General features: G+C 36.0%; 2 protein-coding genes and 1 pseudogene across 2 annotated transcripts; all 3 read right to left on the bottom strand.

Moving 5' to 3' along the window:
* Positions 1-1,116: 1,116 nt before the first annotated feature.
* LOC112000439 (E3 ubiquitin-protein ligase listerin) lies at positions 1,117-17,779 on the bottom strand. Its single transcript, XM_065774045.1, has 16 exons — positions 17,679-17,779; positions 16,325-16,537; positions 15,746-15,823; positions 15,155-15,246; positions 14,447-14,549; positions 12,978-13,130; positions 10,532-11,190; positions 9,894-10,386; positions 8,599-9,128; positions 7,396-8,134; positions 5,865-6,564; positions 3,745-4,787; positions 3,131-3,589; positions 2,454-2,684; positions 1,536-2,034; positions 1,117-1,451 (listed from the first exon to the last, which is right to left on the bottom strand). The coding sequence occupies exons 2-15, from the start codon at positions 16,394-16,396 to the stop codon at positions 1,807-1,809; spliced, it is 5,580 nt and encodes a 1,859-aa protein (XP_065630117.1). The 5' UTR covers positions 16,397-16,537; positions 17,679-17,779; the 3' UTR covers positions 1,117-1,451; positions 1,536-1,806.
* LOC136067789 (putative pentatricopeptide repeat-containing protein At3g13770, mitochondrial) lies at positions 17,656-18,393 on the bottom strand. Its single transcript, XM_065774084.1, has one exon. It carries the CDS (start codon positions 18,391-18,393, stop codon positions 17,656-17,658), a length of 738 nt encoding a protein of 245 aa, XP_065630156.1.
* Positions 18,394-18,531: 138 nt separating this feature from the next.
* LOC136067798 (pentatricopeptide repeat-containing protein At1g25360-like) lies at positions 18,532-20,372 on the bottom strand (annotated as a pseudogene).
* Positions 20,373-22,556: the final 2,184 nt, after the last annotated feature.

Raw genomic sequence — 22,556 nt, 5'->3', positions numbered from 1 at the left:
AATCTAGACACCACACTCATCGTCATCTATGATCTACCTACCCACCATAATCCCATCCAATTGGCCACCATCATTCACTTACCCACTGTTATCCCATCCAATCGGCCACCGACATCAACAACCCAAACACCCAAGACCAACAAAACAAACCCAAATACCATCATCGGATCTCTATTTTAGAGAGAGAGAGAGAGAGAGAGAGAGAGAGAGAGAGAGAGAGAGAGGAAAAAAACCAATTCAGACCCAACCTGCAAAGACCCAGATCTCTATCAACACCTCATTTTACCACCGCTATCAGATCATGCTGAAAAGCTACCTTGACCACCACCAACATCACACCTCTCAAGAAGCCTCTTCGTGACTTTCTTTGTCTATCTGAGATGGGTAAGAGAGAATGGCTAGAGCCCCGACAAACTTGAGAGTGATGAGCTCCTTGGTGGCTCTGGTTTGTGGGGAAGAGAGAACTTGAGAGTGAAAGGGAGAGTTATCGCTAGTGATGGGCGGTGCTGACAGAAGCTGAAGCTAATCGGTGGTGCCTCAGACCTTAGAGCCTGGGATTGGTAGGAGAGGGGACCGAAGGTGGCTAGGTTTTTTTTGGAGAGAGCTTATTTGGGAGAGTTTGAGCATAAAGTAATTGTCGGAGTAAAAAAGAGCGATAAGTATCAGGACACGAAGGAGTGAGCAAATGTAAAATGTTTTACCAAAATTTTAAGTGTATAATATTTTACATAAATTTGCTTACGTTGATTTGGTTGATTGAAAACATTTTACTTTTGATTAAATATTTTATTGCAAAACAAACACTATAAAATTGAAAAATATTTTCTTCAAAATATTTTACATCGAAACAAACAGAGCGTATCTATTGGAAAAATTCCTACATTAACCTCCTCCCTCTTTTCCCCATTTTTAGAATTCATTGTTTTCCCTTTTTCTCTATTGGAGAATGGGGAAGAAGGGCTTATCCAGACTAATCTGTATAATGATGTTTGGGCACATCAGGGGTACCAGCAAGCCAATGGTCAGTCCTGACTGCAAGCTATTCTAGTATTCTGGAGGGTGTTATGAGCATTAGCAACGTTAACATTCAAATAAACTTTTAGCTGCAGAAAATAATTATAAAACAAACAAGATTGCATATCACTATGTTTCAACCCTTTCAACATTACTGAGATTCAAAAAGGGAAACAAAATTGGGACTTCATAAACTTGATCTATTTACATATATAATGTACCCAAAATTCTGGGTATATTTCTCTGCATATGTGCATGAGCTAAGAACCAACATTCAAAACCTAAATAGAAGTATGTAGTTACTTGGAGACAACATCCGACTTCATTAGGAACTCATTGAGGGTTGAGAACATTTTCCAAAAGATTTTACGATCTTGATTTGGCCAGAGTGTAATGCATCTCATCAATGATCTCAAAGGAAGCTTTAGCTACCAGCACTGAACAAAACAAAAGGCATGATCATTAATTCTTGGATCACAAGAATATTGTACTTAGATAGAGAGAGAGAGAGAGGAGCTTACAAGTTTTTCCTCTACACCTATGCTGTCCCTTTCATCCACTAAACGAGTCTGGGGTTTGTAAAGAGCAAGGACAATAAAAAACACTGCCCAGAATAGGAGCATTGGCTTATGCATTTGAGTTGTTTTGCAGAAGAAATTAACAGCTATGTTCTCTGGATGTATGCTTCTACTCTTCAATTATACCATCAACAACTTCTTTTGGCTAAATGATATACGGTGCAATCAGACAAGCAAAATTCATTGAGACTGTGACTCCAGGTTGATCACTAGGTCAGAATGGAGACTGGCACAGGGGGCAAGATGATTTGTGAGAAGTTGAGAACCACTTATAGAGACAGGCTGAATGGAACTTGTGCTTGCAAGTCTTGCAAGCAAGGCGAGGAAGGCTGTGGTTGGCAGTGTGGATGACACTGTAACAGATAGGACACTCCTCGACACCTTCAAATTCTTTGTCAAAGTTGTTCTTCCAAATTCTGATAGCTTCTGCTAAAGCTCCATTCTGCATCATAGAAACAAAGTACATTATCTTCATTGTCAATGTACTAATCCTAATCATAACATGATTAGCCTCACAGCCATCCAATTGAATGGAACTCTAGTTTATCCATCTGCGGGCTGCCCACCCACCACCCAAACAACACCACCCCCCCCCCCCCTCCCCCCCCTTCCCCGCGAACTCTCTTTTTTCCCCTCCATTGAAAACTGCTATATTGTATTTTATTGACAGGCAACACTGCTTGCATCTGATTAAGCTACTCAACTTCAACTTCTGCTGCTACGTCCAGGTATAGTCCCATGAGCGAATCACGTTCACCAATAGCATAAAGAATGATTTCACATCTTGGACCCTATTAGTTGAGGAAGAGAAAAGAAACAAACAAAAATAATGAAAGGTGAACTAATATGCATAACAAATACCTGACTACGGACAAATGACATCATAGACATTAACCACTTTCTCTGCTTCACTTCACTAATTCCTAGGCTCCTCGTACAATCAACATCCACAGGGCGTAATGGGTAAGATGCAGGAAGACGAATGACTAGATCCATTCCTGTTTCATCCTTTGTATAGGTTGCAACAACCTCATTTGCTGATTTACTTACACTAACTGAAAAATTCTCATCGGCAAATTCGGCTTTCTTAATCTGCATTGGAAAAGCAACAATGTCAGTATTACAGTGGTTCTCAAATAATTAATGATCAATGGAAAGGGTTATTTTAATACCAGAGTATCTATTATAAATAACCAAATCAAGGTGGTGCCTAATCATAAAATAATAAATAGGGGGCAAGTCTAAAAACAGTGACAATCACATTTATTAAGAGACGTTAAATGATCACTTGTCACCATGTCCAGGCATTAAAATCCAACCAAAGTGAAAAGATCTACTTAAAAATTAGTGCTTTGTCATTTCCAGAAAGAATTAATTTCCACACAACTGATAATAATAGATTCTGGAGGGCATTCAAAAGCTAATAAATTTATATCTTGAGGCATAGAAAAAAGTTCAATTTCGGATTTTAAAGTGAGCTTATCACACAAACATTTTATTTCCCTATAAACAATAAATGCACCTCAAACCATGCACACCTGGGATAATTCGTTTGCAATGAGAGCTGGACTGCACCATGCTCTTGTAAAAGATTCAATTACAGTTGATGTAGAACGGTCGCGTAAATCAGTAAACCACCCTCGAACAAAAGCAGGAAGAACACAAAGCATCAAACCAAATATTGCTCCAGCAAGCGAAGCTATTTTCACTTCTTCAAGAGGCCAAAGAGATTCCATTGAGAACAACAATGAACCGGTTTTAATGGCACGTGTGGCTGCACTCGCAACTTCTGCTATCTCAGGAGGAAGCTCTGTGTCTTTCTTCTTCAGACTATGTGCCATGAACAGTTCTACAGGGATATGCTGGAAAAGGCAAAGTAGAATCACTGAATTTGCAGAATCTTGTATATACTGGACCAATCTCTCCCTTGCAGATGATGAAGATGGTAACGACCATAAATGTGATAGTAACAAGGACCAAGCAAGGAAGATATTTACCTGAAAAGTCGATTAACATATCAGGATATTACTGAAATCATCAAATTTTTACATCAATCATATAGATAATATGAAATAGATACAAGTGCGAAAAAGAAGAAAAGAAAACAGAGCAGAGCAGAGTGGATTAAATTTAATATATAAAGCAAATTTACCCGTTGTGGTGCCACCAAATCCATTTCAAGAACCTCATAAGGTAACTTCACAATCATGCAAGATATTTCCTCCCTCAAACGTATTCTTTGTTCTGATGACAAATCCAAACGGCTTGGATCCTGGTCACTTGTAGTATCACCAACCAGATAAGATGCAGTATCTTCTCCAATGATGGCTAAATGTGACACAGGTTCAGTTGAAAGCATAAAATAAGTGGCCAACTGCAACGAATGAACTTGTCTGGAGGAAAAAAGGATGGCATACAAAGAGCTAAAGGGCCCTTTGCTTAGCCCCCAAAATTCAACCGACTTTACTGCTCTTTCTCTAACATGTGTCGAAGAATTAACAACACTCGAAGCTATTAACTCCCAGAAGTAAGGATGTTCAAGTCGAAAAGATGCTACAATAGATGCAGCCTCATGACAACAGGAACTTGCAATAGCCTCAGCAATTCCAGTGCAAAAAAATATGCGAAGAATGCCTTCTAGAATCCGATCTTTGATGGGATCCCATCTTTCTGTTCTCAAGGGATTTACATTATTTGCATCTTCTGTTTGTTGGAGTATAAGAGGCCCAGAAAACAGAGAAAATGATAGGAGGGCATTTGTAGCAATATCTATAGGAAACGAATCTGAAACCATAACAATTTGCTTGAGGTTTTGAGAAATAATTTCCAAATTATCAGAAGTAGACATGCTAGTGATAGCATCATTCACACTTTCAGCAACTTCCTCCATCATTACAACTGCTGATTGAATCCAACGCCTTATATTTGACAACAAAAACTCCCAATCTTCTTCATTAAATTCCTTCCAGCAATAACCAAGTGAAATAACTAATAGCTTTGATAGCAACATCTGCACCACTGGTAGCTGATTAGCTGCAGCAGTTACACCAGCAACATGTCTCTGCTTTCGAACTAATTCAAGCAAGAGTGTTCTCTCAATAGTGCTTATGTTTCTCTCTGGCTTCAATGCCTGTATACCTCCCATTGTACTTAAAGGGTAACAAGATATAACCAACCAAAACCATTCTTCCATATCTACAAGAGACATAACACGGTAGCATTAACAACAAAATACTATGCATCATTAAAATAAACTGTTTGTGAAACCACCAATGTGCCTTCATTGCGTGCAGAACATTACTGAAGTGGGCCCTGTCACTTGGGGCATGTTTGGTAGACTAATAGGCACGGTAATGTAATAGTTATTCCTATGGTTTAACTATTCTTTAGTTTGGTTATGTTTTTATTATAAGGAATAGGCATTCTTTATGAATAGCTATTCTTCAAAATGAACTATTCCTTGTTAAAAGGGTTGTATTAGCTATTCCTTAGTAAGTGCAATAATTTCAAATTTTAATATATTTCCAAATAAACAAACTTTCCATATACATCTAACAATTATAGAAATAAAAAATCATAAAAAATAACATATATATCTCTCTTAAATTTAAAAAATAATAATTTTTAAGGAGATATAATTGTATGAGTAAGACGTTTACTAAAATAAATCTTAAGTTTTATTCTAATGTTATAACTCACAACTAAACTTATGAATAGGTTTAGTTATTACATTACATTACATTTTATTCCTAGTAATAAATATTACAATTCATGTCGTAATTTCCATTCAATGTACCAAATGTACCCTTAATGGTCCCAAGTAGGATATTGATGTAACTCGAAACATCAAACGGACTAGCCAATGAGCTCTAGCTAAAATGGCACATTCTCCATGTAAAAGCAAGTGGAATGTGAGGTCATGGGTTTAAGACCCATAGGGTGCATGTGTAATTACCAATAACAAGAAGCTAAATGGTCTAAATATTATATCTTCTACCAACTCTCTATATTATCGATCTGTACACCTTCCCCCCCCCCCCCTCACCCCCCCCCCCCCCCCCCCCCCCCAAAAAAAAAAAAACACCCCCTTCTCCTTCTTCCAAAAAAAGAAAAAATAAAATTAAAGAGAGAATCTGTGATGTTTGTATTGAGTTATGTTTAGGTTCTAGAGTAGGTCCTGTACTCCATGCATGCGATCAATAGTGTCAATAAATATTGTGAAACACATAATAATAGCTTATTGTAATTGATTGAAAAAAAAAATGCATTTACCTTCTCCTGTTTGCCATAAAATCAAAGGTGGGAACAATAGAAGTCTTTGGAGCCAGCCTTCAATAGCTTCCTGCATATGATTTTCCTCTAAAAAATCAAGATTAGCATCTCTACCAGTTTCACCAGATGCAATGCTTCTTCTACATAATGATCGTACAAGAATATTCACAAGAGGAGGAAGAATTCTCAAACAGTTTCTGTTTATTGCTTCGCCAATAAAAAGCTTATTTACAAGCAATTCAAACAGTATCATAGCTTTCTCTGTTTCCCATATATCATCTTTGACCAAAGTAAAAAGAAAAGATACAAGAGCTCTCAAGAAGGGTTCTTCAATAACCTTGACTTCATCATCTGAAGCAGGCCACACAACAGACAAACTATGTGCGCTTCTTCCTCCATAAACCAGAGCACCATCAAGTAATATATTGAAAACGGAATCCAAGAAGATTTCCTGGAAACAATAAGTTCTACTTTTGGCATATGAACTCAGCAAAGGCAAGAAACAAGCTACAGCACTGCCTCCCGGCCATTTCCATGTGCACAATATTTCAGCGGCAAGCCAGGCTCGAGCAGTATCCTCTTCATTGGCTGCTTCCTCAGGTGGAGAAGGATCATGTTTAACAAAACCAACGACTGTGTCTATACCAATTTCCAAGATTAGTTTGTTGATGAAAGAAACAAACTTGTTATTCCCAGAGGCCTGCATTTGGCATATATTTGCAATTTGTAAGTCATACAGTTCTTATATCTGATTGAAAAACTGCGCACACAATTTATACAAGTAAAAACATGAATTTTAATAAAATCAGTTATACTCTTTTTTTCGTGGGTACAGGGTCTGGTATCAGGACTATTGTGTTACATATAACTTAAAATGATATCGGATTGACCATTACTTGGTCATGTGTCACAGCAGACAAAGGCCTGCAGGAAAGGCCTATTCTTGACGAGATCATAGTTCACAAGATTTGAATATGTACTAGATGGAATGGTGTTAAGTTCTTGCTTTAAGCAATAGCAGAAGCAGCATCAGTGCAAGTGGTCATAACTAATAACTCAAGGAATAACAACAGTCATAAAATTATATCCATGCTAGAGGCATCAATGGAAGTTCCAATGCCTGTCTGTCCTGAGATGGAATTTACATAGGCCATAGAGTTCATACATTGGGATTCATTTAAAACTTCTAAAGAACTAGAATATACACTTTTTAGTTTAGAATAAAAATAGAGAGAATATCAAAGAAACAGCAGATGCAGTAACCAGTAGCAGACACAACAAATAAGTATCATGCTAACAATGTGAACTGCACACCTTAGTTGGGGGTGGGGGGGAGAGATTAATGCAATAGTACTAAGCATGCTACCATGCTCCAAATCGACAAGACAAAGAATCAAAGCAAAAGATTATTATAGAGGAATTCTCAAGAATAACTTGGCAATGCCAAAAAAATAAATATAAAAAAATAATATGAAGCAATCAACAACAAATATCAAGAGAGCAGAAAAAGTAATCCAAAAGGCCCACTCACATGAATATCAATGGTTGCATTCTTGACATCCAACGCAGCTATTCCTTTTGAGGTGTTAAAATCTGGACTAGTCCACAATGGCCAAGTATCATTCTTGCTCAGAAGCTGATCCATGAGATTTTGTTCCTCATCCCGATATTGACAAAGACATTGAAGAACTTCAATCATCCACAGGCAGCACAAAGATGTGATTTTATCGGCATTTAGTCTATCTTCATTGAAAACAGCAGAACGAATAGACTGAGTCAAGATAATTCCTATTCTCATCCTATGGTTTATGCTGAGGCTTTTCCAGAAGTGATTATTTATCTTACAATGAAACGCATGCACTGATTCACCAAAATCCAACCTAGCCTTAATTATTTCCCTGGATTCGTCATCAATTGCATCCCCTATTGCTGTTCCTATGCTAAACTCCCAGTCAGTAATAAATGTTGCAGCTAAAATACCTGTAACTAGTCCATTTTCCTCGCCAAGCGTCTTCAAGCAAAAGAAGCTACCATCAAGTACTTCAAGAGCAAACAGAGCCATCTCACACACGTTCAAAGAGCTTTCCAATTCCATCCCAAAATTCTTTACCCCAGCAGCTAACAGAGAACCTGCATCCCTAACCCAAGTCAAAGAGGACTCCAGAACAAAACTGAGTAACTTTCTGAAAACCTCCTCAAATATCAAGATCAATGTATTTCTGGACACAAAAGTAGTTTCATCGCCTTCTTTCGAACCACCAAGAACAGCACTGCAGATAAGGCAGATGAAGGTCACAATATGCAGTAATCAGCAGCAAACGTAATCAATTTTAACTTTTTCTAGTGTTAAATTTCTGATTATCTTAAAAGTTTAAGCAATTAGAAAATGGTGAATCTAATCAATTTCAACTTTTTCTAGTGTTAAATTACCGATTATTCTAACACTCCCCCTCACATGTGGGCCAACATTGGTGCAGTATGTGCAAGTAAAAGAGTAACCCCAATAATATGGAAACCACAAAATGAATGAAGTAACCCAAGGTAGAGACAATACATCATGTTATGGAAATGATGCTTTACGAAGAGTATATACATGATTGTTGATTCATTTTGTATCATGTTTATGATGAAAGTCTAGTATCAATTTGATCATCTACACTCTTGGGCCATGATGTCAGTTCTTAACTCAAAGTAATACATAGTGGAAATACATCATGCTGAAAGTGTCGCATACCACAAAAACCGAGCATCAGAAGTTCTGAAGGGAGGAAGTGAATTTGCAACATAAACAGCAGCCAGTTCCAAATGCTCATGATGCCAGTGATCTGGATTGGCACCTTTCCGAGTACCAGAATCTTCCCCCACTTTCCTCCTCGAGATTTCATCTCTTGCTTTCTCTAACAGCACTGCCAATATTGCTATATGGTTGGAGTCTTGGTACCCATTCATAGTTTCAGAATGCTCCAGGTTAGTTGCATATGTTATAACACTATCCCACTGCTCAGAGAAATATTCATCATCAAGCAAGGCAAGCAACAGATCAAGTCGAGCACTGGTAGAGCAATTATCTCCATACAAACACCAAGGAACAAAAATGTCCCTGAACATCTGTATAAATTGCTCTTCCTTTAATTGCCCATCACTGCCATCTGACAGAAAACTAGAGGAGGGACCTTTATTGTGAATAAAAAGTTCTTTGAGTATCTTGCGTGGTCCAAATACAGAAACAGCAACTGATAGAAGTCTCACACTCACTGGTGAGTCCTGACATAGAGAAGAAGAAAAAGACTAGTGAATATCTAAGTAAGAGTATATAAAAAAACATATCAAGGACACAAACAAGAATACTCAATCAATCACTAATTGAACTCCTTCAAAAGAAAGACAACTTTCTAGTAATTAATGGATATTTAATAAAAATAAGCCTCATAGAAATTAATTTTTTGCACATCATGTATTCTTCTTTAACCATAGCTCCTTGCACATCACGTAGAATAGCTAAAACTATAGTATATACAGAGATTTACAAAAGAACATTCTTAACGCCTTCTTGACATAAATGGAATTCCTCCTTTACACTTCTTAAAACCTTTATAAAGTAGAAATTATACAGACTAAATTGCAATGTCACTATGCTCATAAACACAAGTTTCTATTAGTTCACGACTCAAGTTTTTATTCTCTTTTTATTTTTATTTTTTTCCTCTATTAATGGCCTGGTGGGCCAACTGAGTATTACATGGACCATTCTGAGGCAGACACCAGGAAAACTGCCCCTTCCTGGCTCCCACTAGTTAAAGATGGCCAAAGGATTAAAGTCTCTAAAGCATGACTGGTACCATGTCCGATAACAGGTTCTTATTAGGCACAATGACACATAGCATAGAAGCATGCAAGCCAATGAATGTACATTTTCAGGTTCATGAGTGTCAAAAGTGTACAAAAGTGAGATATTCTACATAAAAAAAAATTTGAAAAAAAAAAAAAAAATCTTACACCATCTGAAGAGTTTGCACAGTAGTAACTTACTTGTGATCGTATTAATGGGAAAGACTTTGCCAACATTGGTCCTACTATATCAACCAAAGGCCAATTTTCACCTCTCTGAATTCCATGTTGCTCCAGTAATAAGATAAAATGAATGATGCGTTCTACACTTTCAGTAGCTCTTTCTAAGTTCTCTGTTTGCTGTAGCATACCTAGGCAATTTTCCTGAAATTCTGTACTGAAAGCAGCGAGCAGATCATGTTCCAGTAAACTTATGCCTGAAAGAATTTCAATAATAAATTTTCCCAAGTCTTTCAGATAGTTCATTGGATAATTAACATTCAATGTTTCCACTGTCTTCTTATTAGAAGCTAAACCACTGTTGTCAGATGAATCTGCAGATATTCCAGAGAAGACTCTATCTTGGTTTTTCACACTGACAAAAAACATATAGTCTAGCCACAAAAGCTTTACGAGGATGTTGTCAATCAGAGTGACTCGAAAATGATGGATGGAATCCAATCCCTCACAGAATCTGCCATCAAACAGAGGATGAAAATCACAAAATCAGGGATAACTTAAAAATAAAAATAAACATGACAGCAAAACAAGCAACTAAATCAGAAAAAATAGGATGTCATTTAAAAATTTCCAAATTAAAAAGTAAAAAGGACTCCAACCTTGATGCATTACATAATCCCCAAATAAGACATTCTTTAAATGCCTGGAAGAATGCTAGTCTATCAGCATTTGAGGAATGGGAAGGATTCCTTCCTGCCCAGAGGTTCTGGAAAAAGTCAAGAAAAAAATTCTCTCCTGCAATTGCTTTAGGTGGCAAAGTGTCTAAGAATAGAACCAAAGCTGGGTAAGAAATCTGCTGAGATCCAAAGCACCCATTTCTAAGAAAATGCCAAAACCGATTGAGTATATTTTTCTGAACATTCAAGGAAGCCCAACTGTTGGGGAATCTTTTAGAGAATAGTAACACTGCATCCCACATTGATGAATGACAAGAAGGATCCTTCTCCTGGAAAGCCCCAAGTATCGTGCTAGCAAGAGTTTTTAAATTTCCTTCATTTATAACCTGAGGAACGTTTTTTATGAAACTCCTTAATACTGAAAAAGTAGCCGACCGAATAGCAGGGCTTTGAGACTTTAAAAGGTCCACAAAATATTTGTGAGCAGTGAACAACTTTTCGGCAAAAGAAATAGCGGTTGCCCTAGCCTTTGAAGCATGTTTTGATTCAGCAGGTAAGCTATCAAAATCGGGTCTTTCTAATTGCATAGAGACCAACACATCAAGTAGTGTTGCCAGTGCCAATAATGATGAAGATATCACCTGCAGTTCAAGAAAATAGAAGAAAACAGGATTTAAGAAAAGCTTTTTGAACCAAGGAGAAGTCTCCCGTAAATGGAGTATGATTATAGGGTAATTCCCAGGCTAGGACTTCTGATCACTGGCTATACCATTAACGTGGATAATCTTTTTTTTTTTTTTTTTTTTTTTTGATTATAGGGTAATTCCCAGGCTAGGACTTCTGATCACTGGCTATACCATTAACGTGGATAATCTTTTTTTTTTTTTTTTTTTTTTGAAAAAAAAAATTATTACTTTATATATTGACCAAATTACACCTGCCTACATCTGCTCTAGAATTTTCATATTTCTCTAGCATCAATTTTCCCTCATCCTCCTTGCCTCCAAATAGAAATTTCCTAAACAATATACTGCCCAATAGGCTATACTCCAACCAAGAATTAGCAAACCTTCATATAAAACTCTGTTATCAATCACACTAATCAATGAAGCATCGGTCATCCAAATCAACCCAACCAAGCCCTTGATTGAAGAAAAATCATATAATCTACACATTCTACAGCCGCAACTGGAAGTGACAACTAGATGAATTCTTTTGGTTAAATATCCACATTTCCAATCGAGGTGACCAAATCAGAAATCCACAATTGGGTCTTGATGCTCAAAGTGGTTACCCAATTAGAAATCCCTAAAAGAAATGGAACTTCTAGAGTTCAAAGCAAAGAACGCAGTATAATCCAGAAAATATGTTTGAATATGGTTAAAGAATTGGGATTGTAATTGTTGGTGATAGACAATTGAACTAGATTTTTTTTTTTTTTTTTTTTTTTGAGTGAAGTAAAAATGGTTTTGATTCAGCCTCATGGTCCATAATTTTTCACTTCCAGACCACAAGCTTTAACTCATTTGGAACTTTCTGCAATATGCTTTTTGACCAATCAAATATGTGCTTACATATATAAATTTTATCTTCTGATCAGCGGCATGCCTTTTGTGCTGTGAAGAGTCCATGTTTTTTTTTTTTTTTTTTACTAAGTAATAAAGGAGCCGTGGTTCAAATGGATAGAATCACCTCATTATTTGGGCCCCAATTAAAAGCTAAAAGATCTCCAGATATTGACATTCAGAGACATGCTTGATTAAGCAAGTATGAGAGAGTCAATTAAGACAACATGGAGAGGAGTGGATAGGTGCATATCCTCCCGCTCCACCAGTAATGGTAGACCAATAGACTAGCACTCTTGCTGGAAAAAATCCATGTCACCAATGGCTATAGCTTTCTCAATCTGATCATCCCAAAAAATTTTAAGAAAGTAAAAAAAATATCAATGTATTTAGGTCATTAGAGTATTTCTTAAGGCTTGGATTGTGCCATCAAATTTCTATAAGTATAATTACAAAAGAAACTTAAGTTTATGCAATGTATAAATCTCAAGGGAGGCAGGAGTCAATTTTTATTTTTTTTAAATGAAGCCCATGTAACTATGATAAAACACAGGGAAGTTGGAGTACTTCGTTTTTTTTTTTTTTTTCCTTTGTTTGATCTGGGGGTGGTGTGTGTGTGTGTGTGTGTTTTTTTGGGGGGGGGGGGGGGGTGGTGGTGGGTGGGGTTTGGGGGAAGGAGGTGGGTGTTCGTTACCAAAAAAGAGTTGGAAGAGAAACATTACATGTTGGAAGCTGAGAGAGAGGGGACATATTATTCTTCCTCTTTTTTCTATATTAGGCATCATATTATCTCCCACTATCCTAGTTTTCACTCTTGCAATGAAGTAATAACAGATCTAGCTTTTGCTCCATCAAATGCTTACCTGCTGATGCATCTCTTTCAACTCATCCAAAGCTACTGCTTTATCAGACATATTTTCTGGTGTGAGCTTTAGATTTTCCTCCAGATACATAAATATCTCATTTGTGCATAAAATCAAAGCATCTAATCTCTTTTCCTGTGCTGGAAAGGCCACCTGATGTCACAATAGAACGGTAAGATTAAACTAAAACCGAAGTCAGAATATAAATTGCCCATAAATTGAACAATGGACCAGAATACAAATGCATAGACAAGCTGTTAAGAGGGTTATTTGATAGGAATGACCTTCAAAAGAAAAAAAACATACTTTAAAATTCATGGAAGTAAAGTTTATGGAAATTTTGGCAATTGTGTGTGCACGCGCGTGCGTGTGTGGTGGGGGGGGGGGGAGGGAATAGTTGGACATATTTAAATATACTGTTGTCTGTAAAAATAAGCTAATATATAAAAATTTCTCATTAACATAACAAATTTTTAAAAGATTAAGCTCTGACCACAACGACTCTTCTAAGCATACTCTGAAATTATATTTCATTTCATTGACAACCATCAGCATCATTAACACTTAGCCATATGTTGAAAAAAATAATTCTTAAAAATTTCAAGACAAATTACTCAAGGTTGAGTTACTAATGAGCACTAGCTCAAATGGCACTTCCTCTCAAAAGAATGGGCAGAGGATGAAGTTGTGGATCCAAAATCCACTGGTTGCATGTACCAATAAAAACAAATACTCAAAGTTGAGCTGAAATTGGAAGGCACTCCGGCCCTACATAGTAACTATTATTTTAAGCCAGCAGGCCCAAACTGCAGCTAGAGCCAATTATTTTTGACATCCCTGCCTAATATACCCACCAAATAATTCCAACCAACAAAATAGAGAAATCAAACACCCAATTTTCTTTGTTTGTTCTTTTTCTTTTTCTTTTTTTTCTTTTTTTGGGTGAAAGAAGCACAAAGGGGTGCAACCCATGTACATGGGAAGTATACTAGAGATAATTTTTAAAAGTAGAACCACTTATTTTGAGGAAATTCCTAACATGCAAGGAAATATATTGCCACAACCCCTCATTGCTGAAGGACACTGACAATTTGCTTTGGCAATTTCGCCCAAGCCAAGAATGAATATATAACTGCATAATCTGTAAGGAAAGACAGAATGGACAATGAATAAGCACTTATTAATGGAGAAAGTTTCCCCTTTGGTTGTTGTCTAGCATATCCTTAAGAGTGTCATTCGATGAACTTATTTTAATAGGTTTATTTTGTTTTAAAAAAAGTTTTGTAAAAATATAGTTGTACATAGAAAAAGTGAGGCTTTAGAAAGCAGTATAGTATATCAGTAGGTGGTGAACAAAAGCTGGCATTTTAAGCTAAAACAAACAGATCCTAAAGGTAGCAGAAGTCTTTCCTAATTGCTATATTAAATAATTGAAAGAGAGAGACTCTAATACAACGTCATCAGCAAACCTGTAATGACCGTTTTGCGGCTTGAGGAACTTCAAAAACAGGATCAAATTGAGAAAACCACCACGGTCCCATCAAAGACTTCAGATGCGGAGCTAAATCTCTCCTGAGAAACAAAAACAACAGTTACACTGTATGTAAATATGGAAAAGTATGCAGAAATTAAATCTATTAAATGTAAAGCTTGAACATGCTATCACTGTATGTAAATATTTACAGAATTCCAAAACATAAAAATTCAGAAATTTGAGACAAGATACCCTTGCTTAAAACAATATAATGTCTTATTAACTTGCCACAATAATTATATCAAAGTACCATCAGCATTCAAAAAAATTGATAAGGAGATATCCATTCATGTTACAGATTGTACTAAAAACAAACTAGCTACAATATGACCTAAAGCACAAAGAAGTGGATGTAATTAGCACCGATAATTTTTTTTTTTTTTTTGGGTCTTTTGCCTCCACTATGAATTAAGAAATGGTAATGTATTCTTTTCAAAACACAATCTTCACCTCAGAAGCTTAAACATGGTCAAAAGCAACCAATATGGAATCTCAAGAAATAGTAATTTTAAAAAAAGAAAAAAGAAAATGGAACAATGATATCAACAATGATTTCTCCTCATTAACTTCTCAGATTTCTAAACAGTGCATCACAAAAAGCGGAAACCAAAAGTCATGAGTCTGTATCAAGATAGGTTCAAACCCGACGGTAATGACAAGATTAGTCATGGTGTCATGAGTGGCTCGCCGAACCTCCCAATTATAGTCCTGCAACAGACTCTTGTATTCAAATGCCTACAGAAGAAAATGCAAGCTACTTGAGTTTAAACCAAATTGAAAGTTGACAAAAGTACCAAACTAGATAAATATTAACCAGGCATAATGCATAACAAAGTACAATAACCTAGAGCCTTGTGGCTTAGTGGCATCGCTTCTTTAATATGATCCCTACTTAGCCTATGTTTACTAAAAGACCTTAAAACCCATTTATTTTCAGTGACCACAAATAATACTCCAATAATTTCACCCGTATAATTGCCACTTAAATGGGTCAATAGGCATACCAATGAATCAACGCTAAGATATCTCACTCAATATAGTATGAGCATTGATTAATGAGAAAACCATATTAACAAGTAACCACACAATTTATTTTAAGAGATTGTAAAAAGAAGAGATTATATATTCATTACTAAGTGTGGAAAAGGGGTGCAACTAGAGTGTGCACTATAACTTACACACCCTGCATACATTGACCAACATCTATATGTAGGAGAGAGAATAAAAAATTTACCCATTGTGGAATAATTGGTACTATATCCTTCCTGGACTTCTGCTTGTGCAGCACAGATAGAGATGCCAAAGCTTTAAGCTGCAGAAGAAGCAGAAGCCAATGAGTTCTCATTTCTTAACACGCCACCAAAAAAATCACATATAAATTCAAACAACTGCAAACAACAAAAGATTACGGCACTCGGCAGTGGTAAAACCTCTGAACATTGAGCCGAACAACAAAGAAGAAGTCATGTGGGCTAACTAAACAGTTTGTTGAGCAGAGAGGAAGAGCAATGCTATTAAATTTATACCAAGTGCATATTGCTTTTGTCCCATCATCATATGTACGCTGTTGTTACAAATCTTCAATAATTTCTAGTCTGTACACAAATCATACACACCTAACATATCCTTAAACCTCATTGGCAGGGCATGACCTCTAGCAATAACACATTATGGGACCGCAAGGTGATGATCAAAGCTTAAAACAATTTAATCTTTGTTGCATCTTTAAATAAATTCCACAGAACACACAGCAAAATCTGATTCGTTGAGGCTTCAGTTTTCATTTCTAGCAACACTTATCAATTATTTGTACCTGAGCCACAATATCATTGCCTCTGTAGATAGTGCAGGACTTCTGGAAAGAACAACCTTTCACCTTTAACATAAAGGCTGAGTCTTCCCCGTTCTCACCAACAAGAAATACCTCTAACTCTGTTCTGGTGAGCTTGTTCACTGTCCTCTACACTCTGAATAAATGCTACTTTTGATCGTCTTCACCGGCCTTGAAGCCTTGCCACGACCCATTCTACAACAATCCCCATTATACCAGTCAAAACCCTTATCCAAAATTAGAACTTCAATCACATACACAGCACCTTAATTATACAAGTTATTTTTTGCAAAGTGCATTCTAAACTACAAAATTTTTCAATCAATAACCAAATTCGAGATTAACATGCAAGTTTCAAGATATAGAAGTTTCATCTTCAAATTTAATAATTTAGAGTACACATTATAAATGCTTTCGTAGTTTTAGAATGGCTACCTGTGTAACTTACCCAAAAAAAAACAAACAAACAAACAAACAAACAAACAAACATGTTGATTTAAACATTGTTTTGAACAATTGGTGAGCATTGCAAATTAAATGCAGAACAGAAGGAGAGATAGAGATAGAGAGACTCACATGGTAACAATAGATGGAAATTAGGGGATTTCTGTTGGAATCAAGGAATGGCCTCTTATTATTATGTGAGGATTGATGGTTGACTTTGAAAATAACATCACCAGAGGTGTCCTCAAACCTGAGATCACCACCTGTAAGGTCTGGATGTTTTTTCAACACAAAGAGAACCACCGGGATAGGCGAATGAGCCAAACTGGTCATGGATGAATTGTATGGAAAATTGGAACCCGATATTACTTTGTTAGTTAGAAGCTACTGTCTTAGCTAGGCAATCAAAACTAAGTTCGTGACTCATGAATATGAAGTATGGGAGAATAAATACAAGATAGGAGAATAGAATCAGACACGTCAGCCAACTTTTTGTTTTGAAACATGAAAACCCCACTGGGTAGGAACCTTTCAGTGAGGTATATTAGTAAATGTAAAATTCATGAACTGAAATGATCGACAACTTCCATGGGCTTCCCCTCTGTTTGGGAGCTGAGAAAATTGTTCTAGTTTTTGTAGTACCAGTAATAAGCAAAAAAATTCTTGTTTTTTGTTTTGTTTCTTTGTTTCTTTTTTTCTTTTTTTTTTGCTATTTATTTTATTTTCGAAAGTGGGACAGGCAGCTTCTCCTATAAATAAGTAGTGGAGCCTTTGGGGGGATAATTTTAATTAAGTTATTGAAGACAATTTCTATAGTTTACATGCATGAGAAAGATTCATTCAATTATATTGTTCACATGAACTATCATTCATGGCAAAGATCCTCCCATACCTCTACCAATGATCTCCACAAGAGCATGATCCATTATTGAAATGATGAAATCGGCTAGAATCTCTCGCGACAATCTCCCTTCCTTCAATCTTTGAAACAAATGCAGTAAATAAATGGCAGTCTGCACATACACTTTAAGATTCTTAACTATCATGATACGTGTTCCCAGGGGCGTGATAATCAGGCCAAGAGTAATGGCTAGTTTCTCACTATGACTGAGAACCATCTCTTCCTTTGTGTGATCATCCACATTTTGCATAACCATGCTTGTGTTAGGCACATATCCAATATTCTTCATCTTCTTAACAAGATCTTTCAAGTAACTGTATATCTCTTTGTTAAGGGGATGAGACCCATCTCCTGATTCAAAGCTATGGACTTTTCTATCTATCTCAATCCATGTACATGCCTTTGTTTTCCTTATTCCCCTTTTTGACATCAATTTTCTCACATTTGCTACAGCTTCCAAGTCCCCAATAATTCCATAGAAGTTGGACAACAACATATAGGCTCCAGCTTCTTCAGGTTCCAATTCAATTAATCTCTGTCCAACAGTCTTTGCTAGCTCTACATTCATGTGAGAACAACATGAACTAAAAAGTGCTGTTAGAAGCCTTGCCTCCGGCTTTATTGGCATCCTCTCCACAAAATTATAAGCCTCCGTAAGATGTCCAGCTCGTGCAAGTAAATCCACCATGCATGTGTAATGCTCCATCATGGGTGTGATGGAATATTTATGTACCATGGTGTTGAAATTCATCCACCCTTTTTTTTTTTTTTTTTTTTTTTTTTTCTTTTTTTGTTATTTATTTTATTTTCAAAAGTGGGACAGGCAGCTTCTCCTATAAATAAGTAGAGGAGCCTTTGGGGGGATAATTTTAATTAAGTTATTGAAGACAATTTCTGTAGTTTACACGCATGAGAAAGATTCATTCAATTATATTGTTCACATGAACTATCATTCATGGCAAAGATCCTCCCATACCTCTACCAATGATCTCCACAAGAGCATGATCCATTATTGAAATGATGAAATTGGCTAGAATCTCTCGCGACAATCTCCCTTCCTTCAATCTTTGAAACCAATGCAGTAAATAAATGGCAGTCTGCACATACTCTAAGATTCTTAACTATCATGATACGTGTTCCCGGGGGCGTGATAATCAGGCCAAGAGTAATGGCTAGTTTCTCACTATGACTGAGAACCATCTCTTCCTTTGTGTGATCATCCACATTTTGCATAACCATGCTTGTGTTAGGCACATATCCAATATTCTTCATCTTCTTAACAAGATCTTTCAAGTAATTGTATATCTCTTTGTTAAGGGGATGAGACCCATCTCCTGATTCAAAGCTATGGACTTTTCTATCTATCTCAATCCGTGTACATGCCTTTGTTTTTCTTATTCCCCTTTTTGACATCAATTTTCTCACATTTGCTACACCTTCCAAGTCCCCAATAATTCCATAGAAGTTGGACAACAACATATAGGCTCCAGCTTCTTCAGGTTCCAATTCAATTAATCTCTGTCTAACAGTCTTTGCTAGCTCTACATTCATGTGAGAACAACATGAACTAAAAAGTGCTGTTAGAAGCCTTGCCTCCGGCTTTATTGGCATCCTCTCCACAAAATTATAAGCCTCCGTAAGATGTCCAGCTCGTGCAAGTAAATCCACCATGCATGTGTAATGCTCCATCATGGGTGTGATGGAATATTTATGTACCATGGTGTTGAAATTCATCCACCCTTTGTGAACTAATCCTGCATGACTACATGCATATAAGGTCCCAAGAATGTGATCTTGTTTGGCACAATGCCTTCCCTTTCCATATTGTCAAATGCCTCAAGAGCTTCCATTCCCAAGCCATGTTTTCCATAACCCACGATCAAAGACGTCCATGAAACTACATTCTTGATTGGCATGTTCATGAAAAATTGGCAGGCATCTTCCATGCATCCACATTTAGCATACATGTCAATGATGGCATTTCCAACAGGTAAATATAGCTCAAACCCATATTTAATCACTAGCCCATAAACTTGTTTACCGTTAACCAAAGCAGCTAGATCAGCACAAACTGAAAGAACACCGGACACGGTCATAACATCAACTTCAGCTCCCTCCACTCTCATTTTCTTGAACAAAAACAACGCGTTCCTTCCTTCTGAGTTTTGAGCAAGCCCTGAAATCAGTGAATTCCAAGATCCCACGTCGCGTTCAGACATATTATCAAACATAAGTCATTGCATCCAATGTCAAGTGACACCGGCATAACCCAAAAATCATGTTATTGTTTACAACAACATCTCTTTGGGGCATTTCATCATAAACACGGCGTGCCCCTTTGATATCAATGCATTTACAGTACATGTCGAGAAGGGAAGTCATCAAAATCATATCTCTATCAAACCCATGTTTGAATACTATGCAATGAACTTGCTTGCCCTCTTCTATCGTACCAAGTCTCCCACAGCCCCTTACAATTGCTGACAGAAGAAACTTCGTGATTTAAACCCAGCTCTTTGAAATTGACGAATCTGCCCTTGTGTTATAAAAGAAGTGATCTTTTTAGAATATGATAAATTTTTCCAGAGCATGTCTCCCACTACTTGGTGTTTTTCAGTTCTGAAATTTGTAAAATGCAATTTATGGCCGCTAATTTTGCCCAAAAATCATTGGGGTCCAAAGAGAGAGTCCTTAACCTCAAAGAATTAAAATGACTTTTGAGCATTTTCAAATTTAAAGTATTAAAATGTGTTAATTTGAGTCCTTAACCTTAAAGAATAAAAATGATTTTTGGGCAAAGTTTCCGTACTAAAATAACAATTTTCAAATTTAAAGGATTAAAATGTGTTAATTCAAATAATCACATTTTTTCATACAAATTGAGCGGCAAAGGAAGATAAAAATAAAATAATAAATGTAATGTGTTCACTTAGTAATATGTAATTTTTACTAATTTAATAAAAAATATTATTATTTTCATAGATAATAATGAAATAAATAACTTATAACATACTTTTGAAAATTAACCAAAGCAGCTAGATCAGCACAAACTGAAAGAACACCGGACACGGTCATAACATCAACTTCAGCTCCCTCCACTCTCATTTTCTTGAACAAAAACAACGCGTTCCTTCCTTCTGAGTTTTGAGCAAGCCCTGAAATCAGTGAATTCCAAGATCCCACGTCGCGTTCAGACATATTATCAAACATAAGTCATTGCATCCAATGTCAAGTGACACCGGCATAACCCAAAAATCATGTTATTGTTTACAACAACATCTCTTTGGGGCATTTCATCATAAACACGGCGTGCCCCTTTGGTATCAATGCATTTACAGTACATGTTGAGAAGGGAAGTCATCAAAATCATATCTCTATCAAACCCATGTTTGAATACTATGCAATGAACTTGCTTGCCCTCTTCTATCGTACCAAGTCTCCCCCAGCTCTTTGAAATTGACGAATCTGCCCTTGTGTTATAAAAGAAGTGATCTTTTTAGAATATGATAAATTTTTCCAGAGCATGTCTCCCACAGTCCCACTACTTGGTGTTTTCCAGTTCTGAAATTTGTAAAATGCAATTTATGGCCGCTAATTTTGCCCAAAAATCATTGGGGTCCAAAGAGAGAGTCCTTAACCTTAAAGAATTAAAATGACTTTTGAGCATTTTCAAATTTAAAGTATTAAAATGTGTTAATTTGAGTCCTTAACCTTAAAGAATAAAAATGATTTTTGGGCAAAGTTTCCGTACTAAAATAACAATTTTCAAATTTAAAGGATTAAAATGTGTTAATTCAAATAATCACATTTTTTCATACAAATTGAGCGGAAAAAGAAAGATAAAAAGAAAATAATAAATGTAATGTGTTCACTTAGTAATATGTAATTTTTACTAATTTAATAAAAAAATATTATTATTTTCATATATAATAATGAAATAAATAACTTATAACATACTTTTGAAAAAATTAATTCCTATGCAATACAAGCAACACAATAAAATCGCGCAAATTACGTTTTCAACTTTTCCATTTTCTATACTAAACACATGTAATAAAAAACTATAATATTTTATATTTTCCCATTTTCCCATTTTTCCATTTTCCCAACTATTTTTGTAACTCTATCCTTTCATACAAATGGACTCCTGGTTATTAGAGCTAGTAACACAATTTTGACAATAAGTAATTAAAAACAACTAGATAATACATTTTACTAAAATATTTCTTAGACTAAATAATAATTTACACCAATGAAAATTTGATTATACTCCTAGAGTTTTGTAGTGGGTCAGGTAGGATGGATAATTTTTATCATTTCTACTCTGTTTGTACATTCCGTTTGTTTCGATGGAAAATTTTGTGTAAAAATAGTTTTTCATGTTTTTCAGTATTTTGTTGCATAAAAAAATATGAGTCCAAGAAAAATTATTTTTGGTCAACAGAAAAAGTATGACTTATTTTTAGAGATTGTTTTCCACTAAATTTTTGTGGAAAACAATTCTATCTCACAGCAAGCTAAATAAGAGAAGTTATGAAATTGTTTTTCAACTCATTTAAAGTTGTTACCAAACATTGAAAAATAAGACAGTCCCAAAACAAACAAAGCAGTATTCTATCTCATTCCTTGCAACTCTTTTTTTCTTGCTATTTTTGACTCACTTAGCCAACAGTGGAAAAGCATTTAGAAAAAGAAAAAACATTGTCCTACAGTTGTGTCAAGAAGTGGGTTTTTTTTTTTTTGATAAGTAAGGAGGTGATAGAAAATTGTAAACAATACTCTTTGGCATGCATGTAGCTCTGTCTCTTCCTAGAAAAGATATACATTAACGCAGATGGATATATATATATATATATATATATATATATA

Source organism: Quercus suber, unplaced genomic scaffold (assembly GCF_002906115.3).
Source record: "Quercus suber isolate HL8 unplaced genomic scaffold, Cork oak 2.0 scaffold_85, whole genome shotgun sequence".
Classification (NCBI taxonomy): Eukaryota; Viridiplantae; Streptophyta; class Magnoliopsida; order Fagales; family Fagaceae; genus Quercus; species Quercus suber.
This window is presented reverse-complemented; position numbering and strand designations above follow the sequence as displayed.

Coding starts and splice junctions, on each gene's coding strand:
- LOC112000439 (XM_065774045.1), bottom strand. CDS start 16,396: ATGTTAAAGGTGAAAGGTTGTTCTTTCCAGAAGTCCTGCACTATCTAC. Junction 11,191..12,977: donor TGAAAGAGATGCATCAGCAG/GTAAGCATTTGA, acceptor CTTGAACTGCAG/GTGATATCTTCATCATTATT. Junction 6,565..7,395: donor ATGCAACCATTGATATTCAT/GTGAGTGGGCCT, acceptor TGCCAAATGCAG/GCCTCTGGGAATAACAAGTT.
- LOC136067789 (XM_065774084.1), bottom strand. CDS start 18,393: ATGGAGCATTACACATGCATGGTGGATTTACTTGCACGAGCTGGACAT.